General features: G+C 56.6%; 1 protein-coding gene and 1 long non-coding RNA gene across 4 annotated transcripts; one reads left to right on the plus strand and one right to left on the minus strand.

The window, feature by feature from the left end:
• The first annotated feature begins 5117 nt into the window (after positions 1-5117).
• Positions 5118-15580, plus strand: LOC113267312 (alpha-1-antitrypsin-like). Of its 3 annotated transcripts, none has more exons than XM_048219878.2 (6): positions 5118-5232; positions 7099-7201; positions 11229-11887; positions 13304-13574; positions 14873-15020; positions 15332-15580. In XM_048219878.2, exons 3-6 carry the CDS (start codon positions 11233-11235, stop codon positions 15521-15523), a joined length of 1266 nt encoding a protein of 421 aa, XP_048075835.2. In that variant the 5' UTR covers positions 5118-5232; positions 7099-7201; positions 11229-11232; the 3' UTR covers positions 15524-15580. The 3 variants fall into 3 exon arrangements, with proteins under 3 accessions (XP_048075835.2, XP_048075836.2, XP_057174496.1); XM_048219879.2 differs by lacking the exon at positions 5118-5232 and adding an exon at positions 6556-6795; XM_057318513.1 differs by lacking the exon at positions 5118-5232 and having other exon boundaries at positions 7095-7201.
• LOC130544793 (uncharacterized) lies at positions 15386-20268 on the minus strand. The gene is made up of 2 exons (XR_008961389.1): positions 16247-20268; positions 15386-15824 (listed from the first exon to the last, which is right to left on the minus strand). It is a non-coding gene; the product is annotated as an uncharacterized LOC130544793 (long non-coding RNA).
• Between the last annotated feature and the right edge of the window lie 964 nt (positions 20269-21232).

Raw genomic sequence — 21232 nt, forward strand, 5'->3', positions numbered from 1 at the left:
TGGGAAAACAGGCTGCCCTGCCCTCAGGTAAACCGCCCTCTGGTGTCGGAGCTGAGCCCTTGTCCTGCAGCCACACAGCCTGGTTCCAATCTCCCCTCTGCCACTCGCCAGCTCCAGGACCTAGGACTCACTGGCTTGACTTCTATGAGCCTCAGTTTTCTCGTCTGTAAGATGGGGATAACAAAAGTGCCCACCTCATAAGCCTATCGTGTGGATGAGCAAAATTCATCTCTCTGAGATGCTTAGACCAGTGTCTGGCGTGCTCTAGGTCCGCAATACATGTGACCAAGTGTTACCTCGTGTGCTCTGGAAGCAGCCAGGAAGGAGACGTCCCCCAGCACGGCCAGGTTGGGGGGGGCAGGAAGGCTCTTCTGTGACTTCGTCCTGGCCCTAGGCGTGGAAGGGACACACTGAGTCCGAACGCTTCCCTCCCGGGACAGAGCGGCCCGTACAAAAGCCGGCAGTCTCACAGGCACGGCGGGGAGGGACCAGTGGTGCTGGTGTGGTCTGTGGTCTCGGGCAGGGATCGCCAAATTTGTTCTGGAAAAACCAGATAGTACATAGGCCTAATTTTAGGCTTTGCAGGCCACGTACTTTCTGTCACCACGATTTGATTTTTCTGCTGCCCCGGGAAAGCAGTTGCGGAGGGTGAACCAACAGCGGGATTGTGCTCTGATAAAGTGTTACACGTGGACAGCGACATCTGAATTCCACGTAATTTTCCTGCCTTACAAACCCCTTCCTCACACCACTCTGACCTCTGCTGCTGCTGTCACATCCCCTTCTCTGACTCTGACCCACCTGCCCCTCTTTTATAAGGACCCTTGTGATTACACTGGGCCCATGCCTGGAAAATCCAGGATAATGTCCCATCTCAAGATCATGACCGTTATCACATCTGCACAGTGACACACTCCCAGTCTGGGAAATAGGACGTGGGCCTCTCTGGAGACGTTATTCTATCTACTGCAGGAGTATTGACAGGAGAGTGGCTGACACGATGCCCCATGAGGTTTAAGCTGGTCACACCGCACCATCTCCATATGTCTACACCCGCAGGCCCATGAGGGCTGAGGACAGGTGAGGAGGGTGCAGGAAGAGGGGAGCTGGAGACGATGAGTTGACACAGAAGCCTCAGACCCGACAGCAAGGTCTGAGAGATGGCCGTGGGTCATATGAGGGTCAGGAGGCAGGAAAGAGAAGCCACCGGAGGTAAGATGGGCAGGAAGAAAAGGGCTGGAGGCTCCGAAGGCCACCCACAGCCATGTCGAGTGGTGCGGAGTGGAGCAGGCTGGCCCCTGCTGCCCTTCTCCTGTGGTGTAGGATGTGAGCCTCGGGCCTGCGATGTCAGGGGTGAGGTTGGGAGAAGGTGGGCCTGTCCAGGGAGGTAACTACCTGATTGCCAGAGGATTTTGCGACAGCTGCGGGCCAGGAGAATTGGCCTTTCTCACGGCCCCTGGGTCTGAGATGCGGGAGCACGAACAGCCCCCACCGGAGAGGACTTCGGAAGAAGCCAGGTCTCCGGGGACGCTGGGTATCAGCCTCGGGACAAGGACCCAGGCAGGGGAGGGGCTGCTGCCGGGGCAGGTGATGGGGAACTGAGCCCCAGGGCTGAACTGGGGCAGAGGAAGAAGAAGGTAGGAAAGCTCCCATGAAACCCAGTGTCCCAGGGTCCCGCCAGCTGGCTGTGGACCTGCCCTTGGAGTCTTCGTTCCTTCCTGTCACGGGGGACAGGGGACTACGTCTAGGGAGATGGAGCAGTTGCCAGGAAGAGAACTGAAGAGGAAGTCTGGCGTTGGGGATGCCCGCAGAGCTGCCAAAGGCCCGGGGCTCAGCCCCGGTGCATCCTGGGGTGTATCCCCAATGTCAACCCTCGTCTGTGGCTCCTGCCTCCTGCTTATCTCCTGAACCCATCCCTCCTCGCCATCCCCCTGCCTTACGCTCCCTCACAGGGACATCTGCAAGGGGCTCTGTGGTCCCCAGGCTCAGCCCCCAGCAGGGTACCATTTCTGGAGAGTGGGGAGCACACCTTCCACCTTTGCAAACTCTGAGCTGGAAGGTGATCAATACAGGACGTTTAGTGAGCGAACGAACAGATGATATATCCATTAATAGATGGGGAGAATTAAGGAAGATGACCCCATATGACGACCACAGAGAGAGGAAGGAAGGGAGGGATGGGGCAGGGAGAAGGAGGTAGACCGGTCACACTGTCAGCGTCAGGGTAACTCTCTGTGCCTCAGTTTCCTTAGCTGTCCTAAGGGGATATCAATGCTACCCACCGCGTGGGATCCACACAGAGCCTCAAGAAGCTCGGCCACGATGCACGAGGTGACAGGCCGCAGGCTGGAGTCGGTTTGGGGGCTGGTATCACCAAACCAGTGCAGCATAAGACGCGTTAAGACCGAGCAAACAGAAAGGCTTAAAGTCAACAGGAAAGAAGACAACACGGTGAATCGAACCATTTCAGTCCAAGGTCGGAGTTGGGCAAGTTCAAAGATCCCTAACGCCCTCTTTATCTGAGCCACCCACGCAGCGCTCGTATTTCTGAAAAACAAGTCCCAAAGTCCTCGGGGTCTCCCTCGGCACCGTGCAGGGGTGTCCTGTACTGCGGGTGCTCGCCGGGGTTCCTGGGAGGACCCTCGCCACCCCCGCTCCCTTCCTCTCCCAGGGAGGGCTGCCGGCACCGTGTCTAGAGGCAAGAGATGAGGGTGGGGCTGGAATGGGGTCAGGGCCCGAGTACCCGCGCGAGCTCTCTGAAGGCCGGCAAGGAGCACTGAGAGGAGAAGAGGTAACTTCGAGAGGCTCCCGTTGGCCAACATGTGCTGAATGGACCATCCTAATGGAAATACTACCATAGTTAAATAGGACAAGCTGAGTCTCCTAAAAGCGGAAAGGCCATAATAGCCATAATGGCCCATAAATTCAATAAATTTAAAATAAAGTGTAGAAAACATTAGTTATAATACAAATAATGGTTTTATTAATGTTAACACCTAGGGGATAAAGCTATAGACGCGTGCGTTATTCCCTCTGTTAACTCCATTGTCACTTACAACGCATAGTTCTGCCCTCTTTTCCTCCGAGTAAGGATGAAAAGTGAAAACAAGAAGCCATGAGTAAGCCAAGTGTTTCCAGACAAAGTAAGACAAGAACCACACACAGGAAGCAGGCCCAGAGGTCACGTACAGAAGGGAAGAGGGTCCGAGAGGGTGTTGCAAGCTGGATGATTTGCAAGATGCCAACAGGAGGCAGACTCACGGTGCAAACTTAATTCACGTCCTGGGAGGGAAAGCCGGGAACCCACTCACGTTCTAACGTGAACAGGCTGTGACGAGGCAGAGACGGGTGTCGGTCACGCTCACAGAGCAGGCCTGGAGTAGAACATTCCACAAGCATCCTCTCATTTGAGCCTGACAGCAACTATATGAGAAAAAGACTCTTATTATCCCCATTTCACAGATGAGGCAACCAAGGCTCTGAGATCAGCCACCAAATTGACGGGGTTCCAACCACCCCACACCGAACTTGATCTTCTGCTCCTGACCCTAGGCCTCCAGGAGCAAAATGAGCGCAGAACCCAGGAGAGGGGAGTGGGGCCTTTTGGGATGAGGAGAAGCTTGAATGCAAAGAGGTGTGCCTGGACAAAGAGCACCGATCCCCAAATCTTTCTCCTGCTCAGACCCCGGGGACGCATCTGAACGGGCTACCTGGCCCAGGACACATCCACAAAGATCCCACGGTAGTTGGCTTCGACTTAGGGCCCACCTGGGCCAAGGCTGCCCCCAGCTTTACATGAAATCATCTTGTGCACTCTTCACAATCCTGGTACAGCGACATATCTTATCTTGCATATTACGAATGAGGGAACGGAGGCACAGGGAGGGAAAGTGAAGCTCTCACCAAGGACAGGGGTGGAGTTCGGACTTGAATCAGATGTTTGGCTCCTGAGCCCATGCCTTAAGCACCGCCCCACACCAAAGAAGGGAGCCAGTCCCTGGAGGGGAGGACCCCATAGTGAGTATGGGGGGACCCGAGTGGAAGTGCTTTCTGAGAGACTGGTGCACCTGTGTGTTGCATGGGACAATCCTGGTCCCCACACTCGCCAGGGAGCCCTGAAGTGCACCTCCACTCTCCTGACCAGCCTGATCTATTTGGCCCAGGGCCCCTCACACACCCTCCCCCTCACTCCCTTACCACTGCAGGCCTCATGGCTCAGCTCTCGGGCTTCTCTCCATCCCACTCCCACCCCTAGGCAGGGCCCGAGGAGGCATAAGTTGTCCCCAGAAGCTTCTTATTTAAACCAGCCCACAGCATCTTCCTAGGATGCCTTCACTCCCAGGGAATCAGCCCAGAGGCTACCATCGACAATTCCAGAAGTAACCGAGCAGACAAAATGTTCTCCACCATGGCTCTTGGTTCATGGAACACCGTAGCCAAGAATGGTTACTGGGTGCCCTCCCCCACCTCCAACCAGGATTCTGTCCTTGCTCGGTTTCCCGGATCATCCTTCCCCTTCTTCCTAGATAAGGTGTCCAGAGGAGCTCTCCACAGCAGGAAATCCCAGGGAAGTGGGGACCACAGAATACGAGGATGGGGAGATAAGGACTCAGACTAGACAGGGCCCCAGAGCCCCTCATATGCTCCCTTCCAAATATCCCAGTCCCTGCTGGGACAACTTGCATCCCTTCTGCACCTAGCGAAAGTCCATGACACACACCTCTTCTATGCACAGACCCTTCCCAGCTTCCATGGGCTCCCACTGGGCATTTCTCAGGTGGCTCAGTCCTTCCCTCTACAGCTGGTCCTGGAAAGCTGCCAAGATGCTGGTGCCAGGCCATCGGCCAGGAAGGTGACACCTGCTATGCCCACGATCCCTCTGAGCCCAGTGCGACCCTCCCTCGGACAGAAGCTCAGAGGGACTGGGTGACTTGTCAGGGTCACACAGATGGGACCCAGCTAGAACAGCAGGTGACAAGCAGGACTGCCTGGGCCAGGGAGGGCTGGCTGCACCCGCCTGGCTACCCACAGCTTTGTGCAAGGCGGCTTCCTGTCCCAGTTCCCCGCCCCTCCCGGACCTGCTGCCTCTGACACCCAGAGCCTCCTTCCTCCAAGGCCGGCAGAGACTGTGCCCTGCTCAGGGTGCGTACAGAGTCCCAGAGAAGGAGGAGGAAGAGGAGGAGGCAGGACACTGTAGGAGGTGTGGAGGCCACCGCAGCTCGAGGATTGGAGGTAGAGGGGGCGTAGGGCAGTGCCCTCCCACCAGCCCAGACGCCATGGGCTGAGGGAGCCAAGCTTGGCAACGGCGTGGAAGGTGGAGCACTTGGCATTGCCCATCCACTGTGGGAGGCGGGAGGGGCAGCTGGGTTTGGAGGGAGGTCATTGTACAGACGGAGAAACTGAGGCATGGGGAGAGGAAGAGATGCCCAGGAGGTATGGAGGTCAGGCCTCACCTCAGTCAACCAGCTCTCTGCGTTGTGAGGGGATGTAGAGGCCCGATGGGGAGAAGCCCATCCGGCCAGCTGGGGGGAAAGAGCCTGAAGCCAGATTGTGGAACTGGGGGGTCAGAATGGGAGCGGGGAATCCTACTCTCTCCGAGCTCCTTCCTGCTCTTGTCTGGCGGGTGGTACATACTCCCCTCCCAGGGTCACTGAGAGCACTGGATGGGAGAAGCCTTGGGGGCATTCCTGGAAGGCCCCCCTCCCGCAGTGACACCAGGGAGGCCCACTGGCACAGGTAGGACCACATCACAAAGGGCTCGCTGTGCACACCCAGCACTGGACTCTGAGCTTACCCAGAACTGTTGCATTCAATCCTCATAGCAGCCCAACAAGGTGGGTACTGCTGCAATCCTCATTTTACAGGTGGGGGAACTGAGGCACAGGGCGGTGGAACAGCTTGTCTGAGATCTCATGGTCAGTGAATAGGGGAGCTGGGTTCTCAGGTCTGAACCTATGTAGCCAAGGAAGCTGCAGGCCATTCACCTGGCACAGTCCCACATTTGGGACCAGAGGAATGAGAGAAGGGACAAAACTGCACTCTGCCACGCCATCAAATAGCTATAGAGCACCCACCATGTGCCGCGCTCCGGCGGAGCGCACGGAGAGGGAGGTGGTCTGCCCTAGGTTTTTAGAGAAATCGCAGTCAAGCGAGGCCCAGCCAGTCTCAAGCCTGTACCACCACCTCCCCCACCGCCAGCACCCCGGGGACCTGCATTAGCCCCAGAACAGGGCCACCTTCCCAGGAAAATTCAAGCAGTATGTGGATCGCATTCCTCTGCTGGGAGCCACACCCAGTGGACACAGTAATAGGCCGAGGCTGGCCGAGAATTCAGCCTCGTCCTGCCCAGAGAAGCCTGGAGAGCCTGGCTGAGCAGACCCAAATAAAAAGCCCACTGTGTGCCGGGCACTTTACAGAAGTTATTGTGCACATCCCTGACAACCGTGCTAGGGAGTGGGACTTCCAAACCCCTCCGATGCGGACGAAACCACCTCCTGGTTCGGAGAGGTGAAGATGCTTGTCTGAAATAGCACAGCCCTGCTTTACATATTTACCATCTGACCCCTGGTCTGTGCCCCTGGCCACCCGTGCCAGCCCAAAGCGGCTGTGTCAGCCTGGGTCATGGCCTGTATTCCTTCTCGGGAGAATCGTCAGAGTTCATAGCTGGGGCTAGCTTGGTAACTATGAATGAGCAGCCTCTCCACTCTGGACCTCCGTTTCCTTCTCTGCCAAAGGCGTTTTCACTTCCCTGCCCCCTCCCAAGCTCACTGCGTCTCCAGCAGCAGCCATCTCAAGGTGGTTGGGTAAAGCGCAGCTCTTGCTGGGGCAGCCAGTGGGAATTCCCCAGTGGGAGGGTAGGCCACCCAAGGAATGCTAACCCCAAGAGTGCCTGAGTCATGCCACCTCTCCGTGGATGCAGGACGCCACGGTTTATGAGCTGGGTACAATGACTCCCTTTGGTAGACAGGACAGAGGGCCGTGGGCTGCCTGGGCAGGGCGCGTACGGGTGGCGCGGGTGGGCAGCTCAGCGGTGGCCTCTGGACTTAGTCCCTGTTTGCTCCTCCGATAACTGGGGTGACCTTAGTTAATATTCACCAGCAACCTCCCCCGTCATCCCTGTGAGTCCACGGCTTAAATAGGAACCAGAACAAGGCTCGGTCTCCTCAGCCTTGGTCACCGGCCCCGGCCTGGGACAGTAACTGTAAGTATGCCTTCCACTGGGGAGAGCCTCCGGAGAGGCGTCGGGGCCCCTGTGCCGCTGGGCGGGCCCCTGTGCCACCGGACAGGTCCCGGGGATGCAGGGAGGGTGGAACAGGCTGGGGCTGGACCCCCTGTCGTCATGGCAACAGCAGTCCCGGAGGTCCCTTTCCACTCCCAAGCTTGCCCCCGGGGCCTCCCCAGGACCTACTGGTGAATACACTGGGGAACCCAGGTTCCCATAGGGACCTTCTGGAAAGCCGGGTGGGACCAGAGCCCAGAGTTCCAGCCACTCGTCGGGGCTCCATCCTCTGCAGAGATGCCCAGAACAGAACCGTGCTGGGCCCCCCTGTGCTCATTGGGTCTCAGCGCCCTTGTGCGCAGTGGAAGATGGGAAACCCTGGAGGGGCCCCGGCCCAGGCTTTCAGCTGTGCTGCTGAGCCCTTGCTCTAGCCAGCTGGCTGCTGAGCTCCTTACAGGCGCTCTGCCACCCGAGGCTTAGAACAAACTTCTGAGGTGGTTACTGAGATTACTCCCATTTTACAGATAAGGAAATGAGGAACAGAGAGGCTCATAACTTGCCCCAAATTTCACACTCTCCGGGATTCCAACTGGGGTCACCTAGCTCCAGAATTCACCCTCCCAAATCTCTTCCTCCCACCAACATAATTCTCCTGGGTCTTAGGAGTCAGCTGGGCAATGGGAGAAACCCAGCTGGGCTGGCCTGGAGGCCCCTTTGATGCTGGGTGACCCTGGACCACTGCTCAACCTCTCTGTCCTCTTAGATAAACCGTAGACAAGCTTTGCCCTCATTCCTCTCACCCGTCCCTGGCCCCCAGCCTTGATCTCTGGAGCATGGGAAGGATATAATTTTTCTGTCATCAGTTCTTGGAGATGGGGGCCACAAAGATGACCAAGGCCAAGGCCACCAGACTCCCATGTGGCACTCCAAAAATCCATAACGCTATCGATAGCAGCGAAGGCTGCCGACAGTTGGCTTTGTGTCAAGCATTTCTTGGCACTTTGTACATATTAAATTTGCACAACAGCTCTGTGAGGAAGTGCACCCTTGTCATCTCCAGGAAACGGAGGTTCAGAGAGGTTAATTAACCTGTGCGAGGTCACACAGCTGCTATGGAATTGAACTCAGGCATTGTGGCCTCAGAGCCGCTAGCCTGAGCCACATGCGGTGCTGCCCCTTCTTCATTTAGCCCGACGCCTTCCAAGCATTTTCTGTGTCAAGGTCTCTGGCTTCAGCTTTGTAAACAGAAGGACTGAATGCTGAGTTCTGGAATCAAAATGCCCGAGATTAAATCCCAGATTCATAAGCCACCAGGTCTGTGGTTTTCATTAAGTTGCTCAACCGCTGGAGGCCTCAATTTCTCCATCTATAAAATGGGGCTGATAATCATTCCCGCTCCACAGGGTAAGCGTTGAGGGGACATTAGATGAGTGCACATAAAACACCTGCTGTTTACTGGGTGTGATGACCGGGACGGCGATGCTGGTGCTGGTGTGCGCTCGGCACAGGGTTCACCAGCTAAGAGGCAATACGTAACTCGGAGAATCGAATTTACACTTCTCCAAACTCAGAGGCAGTTCACGGCCGAGCAGTGGCGGCGTCGCTGGGTGCTTCACCGTCCACTTTGTCCACTCCGTTGCCTTCCCCAGCATGAGGCTTCGGGGGTGCAGGGTGCAGCCTTTGATAGAAGGGCATGGAGAAAGCAGAAGCTTGGGGGCCCTAAAGGAATAATTGAGAGGCAAAAGGAAGCCGACAGGAGGCCCAAGCCCAATGTGAAGGTCCCTCGGGGCTCAGTTCTGGCATTCACAGAGTCTGAGAGCAGCGGACACGGCTGTGTCCGGCTGCAGTTCAAGTGGCGGGAAAACCAAGACTCGTTCCAGCTTTGTCGCTGATTCGGTGTGTGGCCTTGGCAAAGCTCTGACCCTCTCTGGGCCTCAGACCTTTTACTGTAAAAAGAAAGAGTCAGAATGGGTGATGTTACACCCACCGAGATGGGTGTGCTCAGCACCGCTGGGACCCCTCCCCAGCTCAGCCCGGGCCCGCAGCCCTTGGAGGGAGAGGGCACCCCACCCACCCCTGCACCCCCACGGGAGTCTCAATCCATTTTGCTCTACCAAACCCAAATACCTTCTAATTGAAAATCCAGTGTTAGTACAGGGGAAACTCGTTTCGGTCTTCCCCCACCTCGACTTTGACAGCTGGGGACTTGCTTGCCCAAGGCCAAGGGGATGCCAGTGGTCCCATCAGGGCTGGAAGCCACAGCCCCTGAGGCCACTGGCATATTTAGTCCCCCTCCCCCCTGCCCCGGCAGAGGCCCAAATCTCTCATGATCTCTGAGCCCCGCAAAGACGAGGGGTTACTGCAAACCCAAACCGTGAAGGCCCGCAGCAAGCCCCGGAGGGGACGCGGAGAGGAGCCGAGGGAGGTGGAAATCTACCGAGCCAGTGCGGGCTAGTGTAAGAAAAACATAAACACGTATTACGTAACACGCGGTCTGTCACGTTTGGATTACTTAGAGGCACGAAGGCCAGAAAAAGGGCGGCAAAGAGAAACCAGGGTCCTGCTTCATTTCATGGTTTGATTCAAAAGAAACTTTTAAAAGTCTGCGAGGATAGACTTTCTCATTTCCAGCTCCTTCCCCTCAGGTTTTCAAATTCCAAGTTCAAGGACTCCTTTGTCTTTGTGTTTTACTAGCTTGATGAGTTTAGTTCCATGAGAAATAGAGAGCTATGTGGCCGCAGGCACACTCTCCTCTGCTTGGACCTCAGTTTCCCCATCTGTGAGGGGAGCAGGTTGTACTTAGGGGGTGCAGACTGGTGGCCCGAGGCAGGGGCCCATCTGGGAGCCACGGAACATGCGTCCTTCCACTGCCTGCCCTCCGGCGGCTTCTGATTTGCAACCCCTACCAGCTTCTAGACCCGGTCAGTGTGAGGTCTGGTGCAGGGACTTATTTCGTGAAATTCTCCCAATGCCCTTACTTTCTATATGAGGCAGAATGAGAACCAGGGAGACCGAGTAGCCTGTCCTGGGTCACACGGCTGATAGTGACAGAGCCCACATTAGAACTCAGGGCTGTCTGAAAAAGAGATGTTTTCTCAACTCCTACACCCCACCCCACACACAAGCACACGACCCCCAACTTACTGGAGAAATCGGAGTCTACTGCCCCCATCGTTGCCAAACCCAGAGCTGGGACATGGGTGGTGACAAGGATGGGAGGTAAGCTGACTGCAGGGACCGCAACCCATTCGTGTGGCTGAGGCCGCAGACGAGTGTGGGGCTGCCGTTCGGCTCAGGCGGTACTGCTGGGGGCTGAGGCTCACCGTGAGTGGTGAGTGGGGACAGCCTTGCAGCTCCATGGGCTCTGGCTGTGTGTCACTGGGCAGAATCTTACCCCCTCTGGGCAGCAGCCTCATGTCCATTAAATAAAAGGAGTCAGTGGAAATGTTCCCATTTCACACCAAGTTGTACCTGAGCCTGAACTGGCCAGATTCCCGGGTAGTTGTGCACAAGTCTCTTATGCTCATTGTGCCTCAGTTTCCCCTTATGCAAGACAGGGGCTGTGACACCTGTACACAGGGCCATGGCAGGGGTAGGGCAGCCATCAAGAGCACGGACTCCCACCCACACGGCCCGGGTCTGTGATTCTGCTCCTGCTACTTTCCTGCTCTGTGGTCTTGGGCAGGTGACTTCAATCTCTCTGGCCTTCGGTCTCCTCCTCTGTGAATGGACAATGGTCCCGTGCCCTAGGTCATAGGTCATCACAAGAGGGCAATGAGATGAGACAGCCAAGTGCCTAGAATGGGGCTTGGCACGTGGTGAGCCCTGTAAAGTCCTTGCTACTGTTCAGTCCTTCTTTGATGGGGACTCAGGAGAGGGCTTGGCCCGGGGCCAGCACACAGTAGGGGTTTTAGTAAATTCTGGATGCTCCCCTTGGGGTCAGTCAGCGGCCAGGGGACTCGCCGTGTGGCCTGACTCGGGCGTGCTGCCCCTCCTCCCTCTCTTGCAGGACCATGCCATCCTCCATCACCTGGGGCCTCCTCCTGCTGGCGGGGCTGTGCTGCCTGGCCCCCCGCTCCCTGGCTGAGGGTCTCCAGGGAGACGCTGTCCAGGACACCGATGCTTCCCAGCACGATCACGAGGACCACGCGGAGCCAGCCTGCCACAAGATCGCCCCGAACCTGGCCGACTTCGCCTTCAGCATGTATCGCCAGGTGGCTCATGAGTCCAACAAAACCAACATCTTCTTCTCCCCCGTGAGCATCGCTACGGCCTTTGCGTTGCTCTCTCTGGGGGCCAAGGGCGACACTCACTCCCAGATCATGAAGGGCCTCGGTTTCAACCTCACTGAGAGAGCAGAGGGTGAGGTCCACCGAGCCTTCCAGCAACTCCTCCACACCCTGAACCACCCCGACAACCAGCTACAGCTGACCGCTGGCAACGGTCTCTTCATCTCTGAGAACATTAAGCTATTGAATAAGTTTTTGGAGGATGTCAAGAGCCTGTACCACTCAGAAGCCTTCTCCATCAACTTCGGGGACACCGAGGCGGCCAAGAAACAGATCAACGATTATGTAGAGAAGGGAACCCAAGGAAAAATTGTGGATTTGGTCCAAGATCTTGACAAAGCCACAGTTTTTGCTCTGGTGAATTACATTTTCTTTAAAGGTAAGGTTGCAACACCGCCCTGAGCTGTTTCCCACAAAAACATCCAAAAATATTCTCAAACACGCACTTGTTAAATTTCTGTAGCAGTGCAGGATGAGTAGGGCAGTGTGTCTCCGCATGTGTTATTTGGTTTCCCACACACAACCACGGTCAGACTTTCCATGATCAACTCAGGTCAGGTGATGATGGGTGAGACAGTCAAATCATCACTTTCTCTGCAGGACTTTTCAGAGCCTTTAATGTTCTAGTGTGCCTTGCTGATCCCTTCCAGGGAAGGAGGTAAAATAGGCATTTTTAGCAGAGTGTATGAAGGGAATGGGGTTTCTTGGAACACAATTTCTGAAAACTCCGGTGCAGTGGAAGGAGGGACAGCTTTCGAGTCAGAAACACCAGGGTTGGAATCCTTCTCCTACCGATTATGAGCTGCTTGACTGGGGGAAAGTCATCCTACCACTTTGAGGTTTCCCCTCTGTAATGGGGACATAATGACACCCTTGTGGTCAGGTTTCTGTGAGGACTGAACAAGTTACACAGGACACGGGGCCACAGGCTCACACGGCAGGGGCTCAACTGAACTTGAATCTCAGCCTGGCCTCCGCCCTGAGGGATGGCAATGTGGGGGGGGGGCGAGGGGCCGCAGAGGGCACTCTAAGGTTGTGGAACAGCCCACAGAGATGGCCTGGGTGGGGGGGAGGTGAGAACAAGGCCAGGGTGGCCTCCTTCACTGTGCCGGCCCCTCGCTCTGGAGATGACAGTGCAACGGAGAGCCCAGGGCCAGAGTCCGCACATCTTAGGTCCCAGCTCTGCTACGGGGCTTCTGGCGGGTCTGGCCCCTTTCCAGCCTCAGTCTCCATCTCCGTCCAATGGCAGAGTTGGGCGCAGGGGTCCCCAGGGCAGCCTCCCACTCTGACTTGCCCGGATGGTGCCGCTGTCTTGGGGGGGGGGGGTGGGGAGTGGGGGAGGGGCTGCCCAGGCACCTGCATCCTGCACGGTGATCCAGGGAAGCCTTTGAGTGGGGGCGACAGTGAGTCCCTGAGTGATGAGAACCGCCCGCTAACAAGGGGCAGGGAGACTCGGACAGGGAGGTGCCGAGTAGGACTGATGTCCATCATTTTCATGCAGACTCTCCCAAGCCGCCCTCAAAGAAGCAAGCATGAAATACGAGGGGAAATGCTCGCTCTGCACACCCAGCGTGGCAGCCCTTAGCCCCCGTACAGTAGACATTCTGGGTCCTACTCGGGTCTTGCACTGTCCTCACAAGAGCCCTTTCAGCAGACTTCACAGCAGCCCCGTCTACAGATGGCGAAACAGGTTCAAAGAGAAGGATCTCAGCAAGGGGGCTCAGGCGTTCTCATCCCCCCGTATTATCCAAACCCTCTCCCATCTCTGGCTGATGCCACCTTCCCTTCTCTCCAGGCAAATGGGAGAAGCCCTTCGAGGCGGAGCACACCTCGGTGGAGGACTTCCACGTGGACGAGCACACCACGGTCCAGGTGCCCATGATGAGTCGCCTGGGCATGTTCGACGTCCACCACTGCGAAAAGCTGTCCAGCTGGGTGCTGCTCATGGACTACGTGGGCAATGCCACCGCCATCTTCCTCCTCCCCGACCAGGGCAAGATGCAGCAGCTGGAGGACACACTGACCAAGGAAGTCCTGGCCAAGTTCCTGGAACACAGACACACCAGGTGATGCCCAAGCCGGAGAATAATCTGGGTGCTGCCACGTCGGGCCTGGCCACAGGGAGGGAGGGTGGACCCCCATCCCGTGGGCCGCACAACTGCACGTGACTTGCTGTCCCAGACACAGTCTCGTGTCACTCATACCGCACCAGCCAGGCTCCGTGAGAGGGACGGGGCCCACGGGGAGGAGGCCAAAGTCCTGTGTCCTTGGGGACTCCCCCACCCACCACCACCACGGACACTGCCCCTTCCCTGTGTCAGCGCCCAGAGCAAGGTGAGCCACGCCAGCAGGTGCCCTGGAGAGCCGAGAAGGGAGAAGTGGCTTCTGGCAAGGGGCGCAGTGCAGGCGGAGTTAGAGGAGGGACAGTCAGGGCTAGACGGGGGAGAGCCCGCCTGGGGACCAGAGAAAGAAAGGCCCAGGTGGGCTTGGGTTCCTCTGTCACCAGACCAGTGCGGTTGGATGAGGTCCCCACCGCGAAATGATATGTGAGCGCACAGCCCGGATTCGTGCGAAACTCCGTAGTCACAGGACGCCCAAGCCCTCGGGAGCTAGTTTATTGGGGACACTCCAAAACATACATCCATGTATAAATGTATGCAACAGGATCATAGAAAAATAATCACATAAGTTAAAATTGGAATTAAGAAATAAAATTAATATCCAGAAGAAGACATAATAGACATATACATACATAAATGAATATGAGAATACAAAAGAAAATAAGGTTAAAATTAAAATAACAGTTTTTTAAGACTTCTACCCCTCCCCTCAACTCACCCCTGCACTCCCTGCACCAGAGGCTGAGGAAGGAGAACAGGACAGGGCAGAACCCAGAACGGCTCACGGGGGGCCTCCATGCCCATCAGCTCACCTGGCAGACCCTTCTTGGGACCACACGTTGTCTCCCTGGGAAGGCAGAGCTGAACATTCAGCCCGGGCACTTGCACCTGCCTCACCGAGCAAATGTCCCTCAGTACCCGCCCCATACCCCAAGGTCCCCCTGGAGAAGTCCCTGTCTGGGGGGACCTAACCCTGCAGGACAGTGTGCTAAGAGCTCCCCAGGGGAGTGCCCAGAGGGCCCTTCAGAGGAGGCAGGAGGCAGCCCCTGAGACTTTGCAGGACAAGCCCATCCCCGTGACTCTACATTCTCTGGCCCCAGGAGCTGGAGGAATGAGAAATAGAATAAACCCATGAACACCCCCAGGCCTCATGTGGGAGGGAGAGGGGCCGCTGAGTGGGAGAAACAGCCAGAAACGAGACACTCAATGTGTGAAACCCCTTTGTTTCCTAACCCTCGTGACAGGTCTGCCAGTTTACGTTTGCCCAAAATGTCCATTTCTGGAACCTACGATCTGAAAACCGTCCTGAGCAAAATGGGCATCACCAAGGTCTTCAGCAACGAGGCTGAGCTCTCGGGGATCACGGAGAAAGAGCCCCTGATGCTGTCCAAGGTGAGTTGTCCCTGGGGTCCGTGGGCGGTGTCCCTGCTGGGGTTGGGGGCTGCTTCCCAGCGAGGCTGAGAAGGTTGGTGAGGACGGAGAAGTAGGGTCCGCCGGTGGAGTCAGGCAAGGCCTGGAGAAGGCGGTGAAGGCCTGTGTGTTGCCTGCAGGGAGGAAGGCCGTGGACAGGGCAGGACAGGCCGGGCGGAGGAAGGCCCCAGTGAGCCCCTCCCTGGGTCCCGGTCCCTTCCTCGGGCCTTGCTCGCAGGCTGGGGGAGGGGACAGCCCTGCTCAGAACAGACCCATGTGCTCTCTCCCCGCAGGGGCTGCATAAGGCTGTGCTGACCATCGACGAGAAAGGGACGGAAGCTGCTGGGACCACGGTTCTGGAAGCCATCCCCATGTCGATGCCGCCAGGGGTCGACTTCAACAGCCCCTTCCTCGTCATCATCTATGATAGAAACACCAAGAGCCCCCTCTTCGTGGGAAAGGTGGTGGACCCCACCCAGAAGTAACCGCCTTTTGGGTTCAGCTCCCTCCCCAGATGACATTAAAGAGTGACCCGGCCCAGGCTCCAGTGTGACGTGTGAATCCTTCAGCCCCTCATCTCTCGAGTCACCCTCTCCGGCCCGAGGAAGTGGCCGGACCGGAGGTCACCGCGTCTCTCCTGTAGGCGCTGTGTTACTCTGTGGCGGGCCTTTACGCTGTCCGGGAGCTGTGCGAGGCCAAGATGAAACGTTGCCTGCCACGCAGTTTAGTGGTTCTTCCCCAGTCACTGTGGGAAAGCTCTAGGCTCTCAGTCATATCTGGGAATCCCTAAGGGGGGATCACAAAGGCTCAGATACCGGCCCGCAGCCCCCACCTCCACCAAGCATCCCCCTCTCGCTAAGCCCCCCAGCCCTGCTGGTGCTCCCCTTGCCCCCCATGAGAGCCCCTTCCCCTGCACGCTGCCAGCACCAACCAGGAGGCTGCCCCCCCACCCCCGTGGCTCCCAGAGCCTTCAGCTCACACGGGGGCTTGGAGTTGCCACCCCTCCAACTGCCAAGAGAGTAGAGTCCATCCCCTTCTCATCCCACCTTGACACCTGAGCCAGGCTTGAGCTCCTACGGCTCAAAGGCCTTGCCTCCAAAAAGCTATGGTTGATTTTTCCTGGAAACGTTTTCAATGGGGCTAAGCTGGGAACACATACTTCTGTCCTTGTCCTTCCATCTCTGCCCCAGGACCCTCAAACACATTACCCTTAGAAGCAAGTGGGTCTTCCACCTCCTCTTCTCTCCAGGCGGGTCTCTGGGCCTTGGTCTGGTCTGTGTCCCCTGCCCAGACTTATCCTGGCTTGCCAGCAACGCCCAGGATACTTACCCTGTGTCCTCTTCTACCCAATCACGGGGCCAAGTGGTGGCTCTGGAAAGTCATTCCAATGATTCTTTGGTCATGGGAGAGGAACCAGGCCATCAACCCCACTAGCCCTCCCTGCCTTCCCTTGGCTAAGCTCTGACAGGGTACACTTTCCATCTGGCCTTGTTCCTGCCCCACGGCCCTGCCTGTAGTCTTCAGAGGGAAACCACAGCTCCTAAAACCACAGCTAGTGGCCATCCCAGGAGCAGCCCTTTCCCTAAGGGCCTTGTGGCTCGTTCTCATCTCCAGAGCCCCACGGAAGGGTTATGGCAGTCAGAAAGTCCTGCCAGACCCCCAGCCTGAGGGAGCCAGCTCCTGGAACTCACAGGAATGTGCTCATCTGTGGGAAGGACTGCCCCATTCCATAAGAACCTAGCATTGCCCTCCTGAGTCATCACAGGGGCTGAACGTACGTCTACGCAACTGGGTTGAGTCATAGGAAATTTACACCTCTTAAGTCAGAACGGCCCCCTGTGTGCAATTCCATGTAGTTCAATATAACGGGTAACAATTCAGCCATCTCCCAGATAAGTCTGATGTCATCCCGATTTCTCTCTGCCTGGACATTTCCAGCCTCCACAAATTCCATTAATGATACAACCAGTGTCAAACACCGGGGACGATGCCAGAGTGAGAGCAAGTCCAGACGCTGCAGCGTCCCGCTGTGTGACTTCGGCGAAGTCGCCAAACCTCTCTGGGCCTTGGCATCTTCATCACGGTTCTAACACCCACATTGAGTCGGTGTATGCTTCAAAGCAGGTACTCAAAACAGCTTTTGAAGGAGAGCAGAGCCGGTGCCAGTGTAAGGGACATCTGTGACATTCACGAGCTCCTCTGTAAGCCAGGCACCCCCGAGGGGCAAGTCCCACATTGTCCCATTTACTCCTCATAGCAGCACTGTGGAGCGGCGAGAGCTGCCCTGCTCTCATGCGCCCTTTCTCCAGATGGAGAAACGGAGGCTCAGAAAGGCTCCTGGTCTTGCTCTAGGTCACGGAGCTAGCAGGTGGCAGAGCTGGCTTCAGGAGGTCCACTTGTTCCTGGAAACATCAGCACACCACCCACACCCCCTCCCAGACACCCACAAGCCAGATTCCTGCCTGAAGCCTGGGAAATGCTGGGATGCACGGCCACATGCCGAAGACACCTGCGTGCGAAAACACGCTCTGCCCCAGAGGGCAAGCGGCCGATTCGCGGGAGCCCTTTCCACCCGAGGCTAAAGAGCTCGGAGCCTTCAGTAAGCAACCTGCACAACACTGCACACCCCCCAATACTGGGGAGGGAAGGGGATACATGCAAAGGCCAGCTGGGACTCCTGGAGCCCAGGGAAAGACCAAGAAGCTGGAAGAACTAAGGGCACGCATCTAAGAGACCATCGTTCCACTTCCAAGGATGGCCGGCAGTTACCCTCGTCTGGGCTCTGGGGGCAGAAACCCAATTCGGATGAGCTGAAAGTCCCCAGGGGGAGTTCACGGGCTCCTGAGAACCCACAGGGTCCATTCGTGGGTGGGCGAAACATCCAGGCAACCTTGCCGTAAGGAGGACAGGAGCGTGGCACCAATCAGCCCGGGCAGCCAGAAGCCTGTTCTTTCAAATGTATTCACTGCCTAGTCTGACCCTCAAAACCAATCCCTGAAGGACACAGGCTACGATTTGGGATGTCCCATCCATCTCCGATCCTACGGGCGAATCCAACCTCCCGGTCCATGCAGGAGCCACCTGTCTGGCCTAAGGCCAGCTGCAGCCCGGCCGCTGAGGGCTCAGGGCTGGCGAGCATGTATCAGCAACTGGGGGGTGGGGCAGGCAGGGCTGTGTCACGGGGGCCAGGCTAAAGACAGAACAGTCCCACAGGGAAGGCCCTGGCCCAGGCGGGGCTGAAGGCAGAGTACCAGGGACATTTGTTCTTAGAAGTCAAAGCTGCCTTTCCACGACCCGGTGCCCACTGAAATTCACTTCCAAGCGATATGACTCAGGACTTATTTCAAGACTGCTGATCGTGGCAGAGTAAAGAAATCGCTTTGTTTATTTACGCGCATTTCCAATGTCTGCTGTTCTGTTCGCTGTGCTCTCCGTGAAAGGCACACCACGGAATTAAATTACTGCTGCTAACTCTGATTTTTCATCACATTGCGTTCACAGTGTTTCTGGATAACCAGCTGGATTCGCTGAAAGGAAGGATGTGTGCATCTTACATGTTACAAGGTCTATAAACTGCCCTCCCCTCGAAAAAGGTGATTCCAATTTACATTCCCACCGTCAGAACAATCATTTCCTTACTATCATCCATCCAGGAGATTACAACAGGCTCGTTTCAGGGAGGTTTCAATACTAAGGACGAGGTCACTCACTTCTCCTACACGTAAGGACCACTGTTGTTTCCTTCGCTGTGACATGCGTCCCTGTCCAGAGCCCCGGTCCGTCCTCCTTGCCTCCACCAGCACCGCCAACCCAAGTGCATTGGCCAGCCCCAGCGTTCCTGCTTCCAGAAATCGTGGGGCATATTTTGCAAGTAAATTGGACCCACTGTGCTGTGACGGATTTGGGCCCCTCCTCAAGACACCTGACAGCGCACTGGCATCTTTCAGTGCCAGATTCCTAGCCATAAGGTCTGGAGATGTCACCGGAGGGAGCCGGGAGAGGGAGGGCAGGCAGAGAGGTGCCGAGCACCCACACGGCATGCAGGTCCTGCTATGAGACTGCTCCCCACAGTGCTGCCCCCCGCCCCCAGCTCGGGGCTGGCTCTCAGGTTGTGTGTCCGGGGGCCCCCATAGCTGTGCCCCGCTGGCCGAGCACTGGGCCACCTGCCGCTCAGGGAGCAGAGCTGCGGAACCGCCAGTAGACTGCTGAGGTCTGTGGGCTGCCAGGCACCACTGCAGAGCCCAGACCTCGGGCCACGTCCTCTAGGACCCAGACCCAGAGGGCAGCGTGTCTGCGGCAGCCCGCCTGGTTGCCGAAGCCACTGAATGCTGCTTTTGGGTGGACGTGGAAAAGTGTGTCTTGCTCCTGCGGTCAAGATAAAAAGACCAGGAAACTGCGGCACTAGGAGCGAACCAAATCTAAACTGCGGGTTCAGACTTGCGTTAATAGTATGGATATTGAGTCCTAGATTGTCACAAGGGTCCCACGGCCGTGCGAGATGTTACTATCGAGGGAACCGGCGGGGTGCAAGGGGGAGAAGGTACATGGGAACTCTCTGTACTTTCTGTGCAATTGTTCTATAACCCGAAAACGGCTCTAAAGAATAAAGTCTTTTTTCAAAAAGAAAAAAAAAAAGGATGGAAATGCCCAAGGCGGTATGACAAAGCACACAGAATTCGAGAATCCCAAGTCAGCCCGGGAAGCAGGGTGGCAGCATGAGCAGGGTTCCGGACCGCACTTGCATCTGAGCCACTCTCAGCTCCCGTCACTGCAAAAGGGGGACAGTGAGACCAAACTCATTCAAAGTTTCCCCTAGAGCTGACGGTGCACAGCGTCTTTTTTCAGCGCTGGTTCTTACCAAATATTAAACCTTAGACTGCGGATTCTGAAAGTAGCAGTTTGCGGGGTTGCCTTCCCCTGCCTCTTGACTCACTGGCAAAAAATTAACAGCGGGGGGAATTACACATATTTGCACATTTGTTCTGGAAGACCTGAGCTGGGAGTCAGTTGACTTGGGATCTTTTCAAGGCTTTATCACAAACAAACGCGCCCTGGGCGCTGGGGAAGTCACCACCCCTCTGTGAGCCTTGCTTTTCTCACCGGTAAAATGGGAGCACTAAGGTCCCTTGCGTCTTGATATTCTGCAAGGTACCCCTCAAGGCAGCCTAATGCTGTTCTTTCCCATGATTCCCCCGTGCGTCGGCCCCTGGCAGGTGCCTGTTACCTCCTTTCTGTGCCTGGACAAACGGACTTTGGAGCCCAAAGGACACAGATTCCAGCTCCCAATCTGAAGATTCTCAGGGCTGGGATCTTGGCAGTCACAAGCTGGGTGACATCAGGCAGCCGACATTTCTCAGAGGTCAACCATGTATCAGGCACAATGCGCGGCTCTGGAGGTGTTGTAATTCACTTTCTCCTCTCGACAGTTCTGTGAGGGCAGTATCAAGGCGAAATGACCTCTGGGTCTTGCATGGCCACGGGGCCCCCAGCACCCCTTCTTTCCGCTGGCCCTTGTGCCTGCTGGTTCCGCTGGACTAGCCCCTTCAAAGAAGAACCACAAGGCCCTCTGATAATATCAGGCACTTGCCAGCTGCACCCTGGAGCTCCCCACGCTGATTTCCTGCAGCGGGGGTGGCTGTGGGCCCACAGGACTGGGTGTCCCAGCCCCCTGGGACTGCCCTATAAGTAGGGGAAGCCCCGTGAGCCAGTGCGGGACCGCTGCCATACACGTCCAGCCCATCCAGCCTCTGGGGAATCAAGGCATTCTGCTGAGGGAGTCACTTTCCATCAGCCTCCACCTGAGCTGACGCTGGTCAGAGAGGCAGCACCCCTGTGCAAGGATTATTATCTCCGCTTAACAGAGAAGGAAACTGAGGCACAGATAGGCTTGGCTCCAATTTGCCAGGATCAGAATTGTCAGGCAGGCAGCGGAGCCTTCGCTGTTCTGCTCAGCGCCACCAGTGGGGAGGATGGAACCACGCCCTTCAAAGGCTCCCAGCGCATAGTAGGCCCACTATCATGACTCATGCTGGCGGGTGGGGCAGCTGGAGGGTTACTTTCCCCTTCTGCCACCCACCCCAGGCTTAGAAAGTCCCCTTGGAGGGTCCCTTCCATATTCCCCAACATGCTTCTCCAACACGCCTCAGGATCCTTCTCTCTTACCTGGCTCCTTTTCAACTCCAGCCAGAGTCCTT

Source organism: Ursus arctos, unplaced genomic scaffold (genome assembly GCF_023065955.2).
Source record: "Ursus arctos isolate Adak ecotype North America unplaced genomic scaffold, UrsArc2.0 scaffold_25, whole genome shotgun sequence".
NCBI classification, from domain to species: domain Eukaryota; kingdom Metazoa; phylum Chordata; class Mammalia; order Carnivora; family Ursidae; genus Ursus; species Ursus arctos.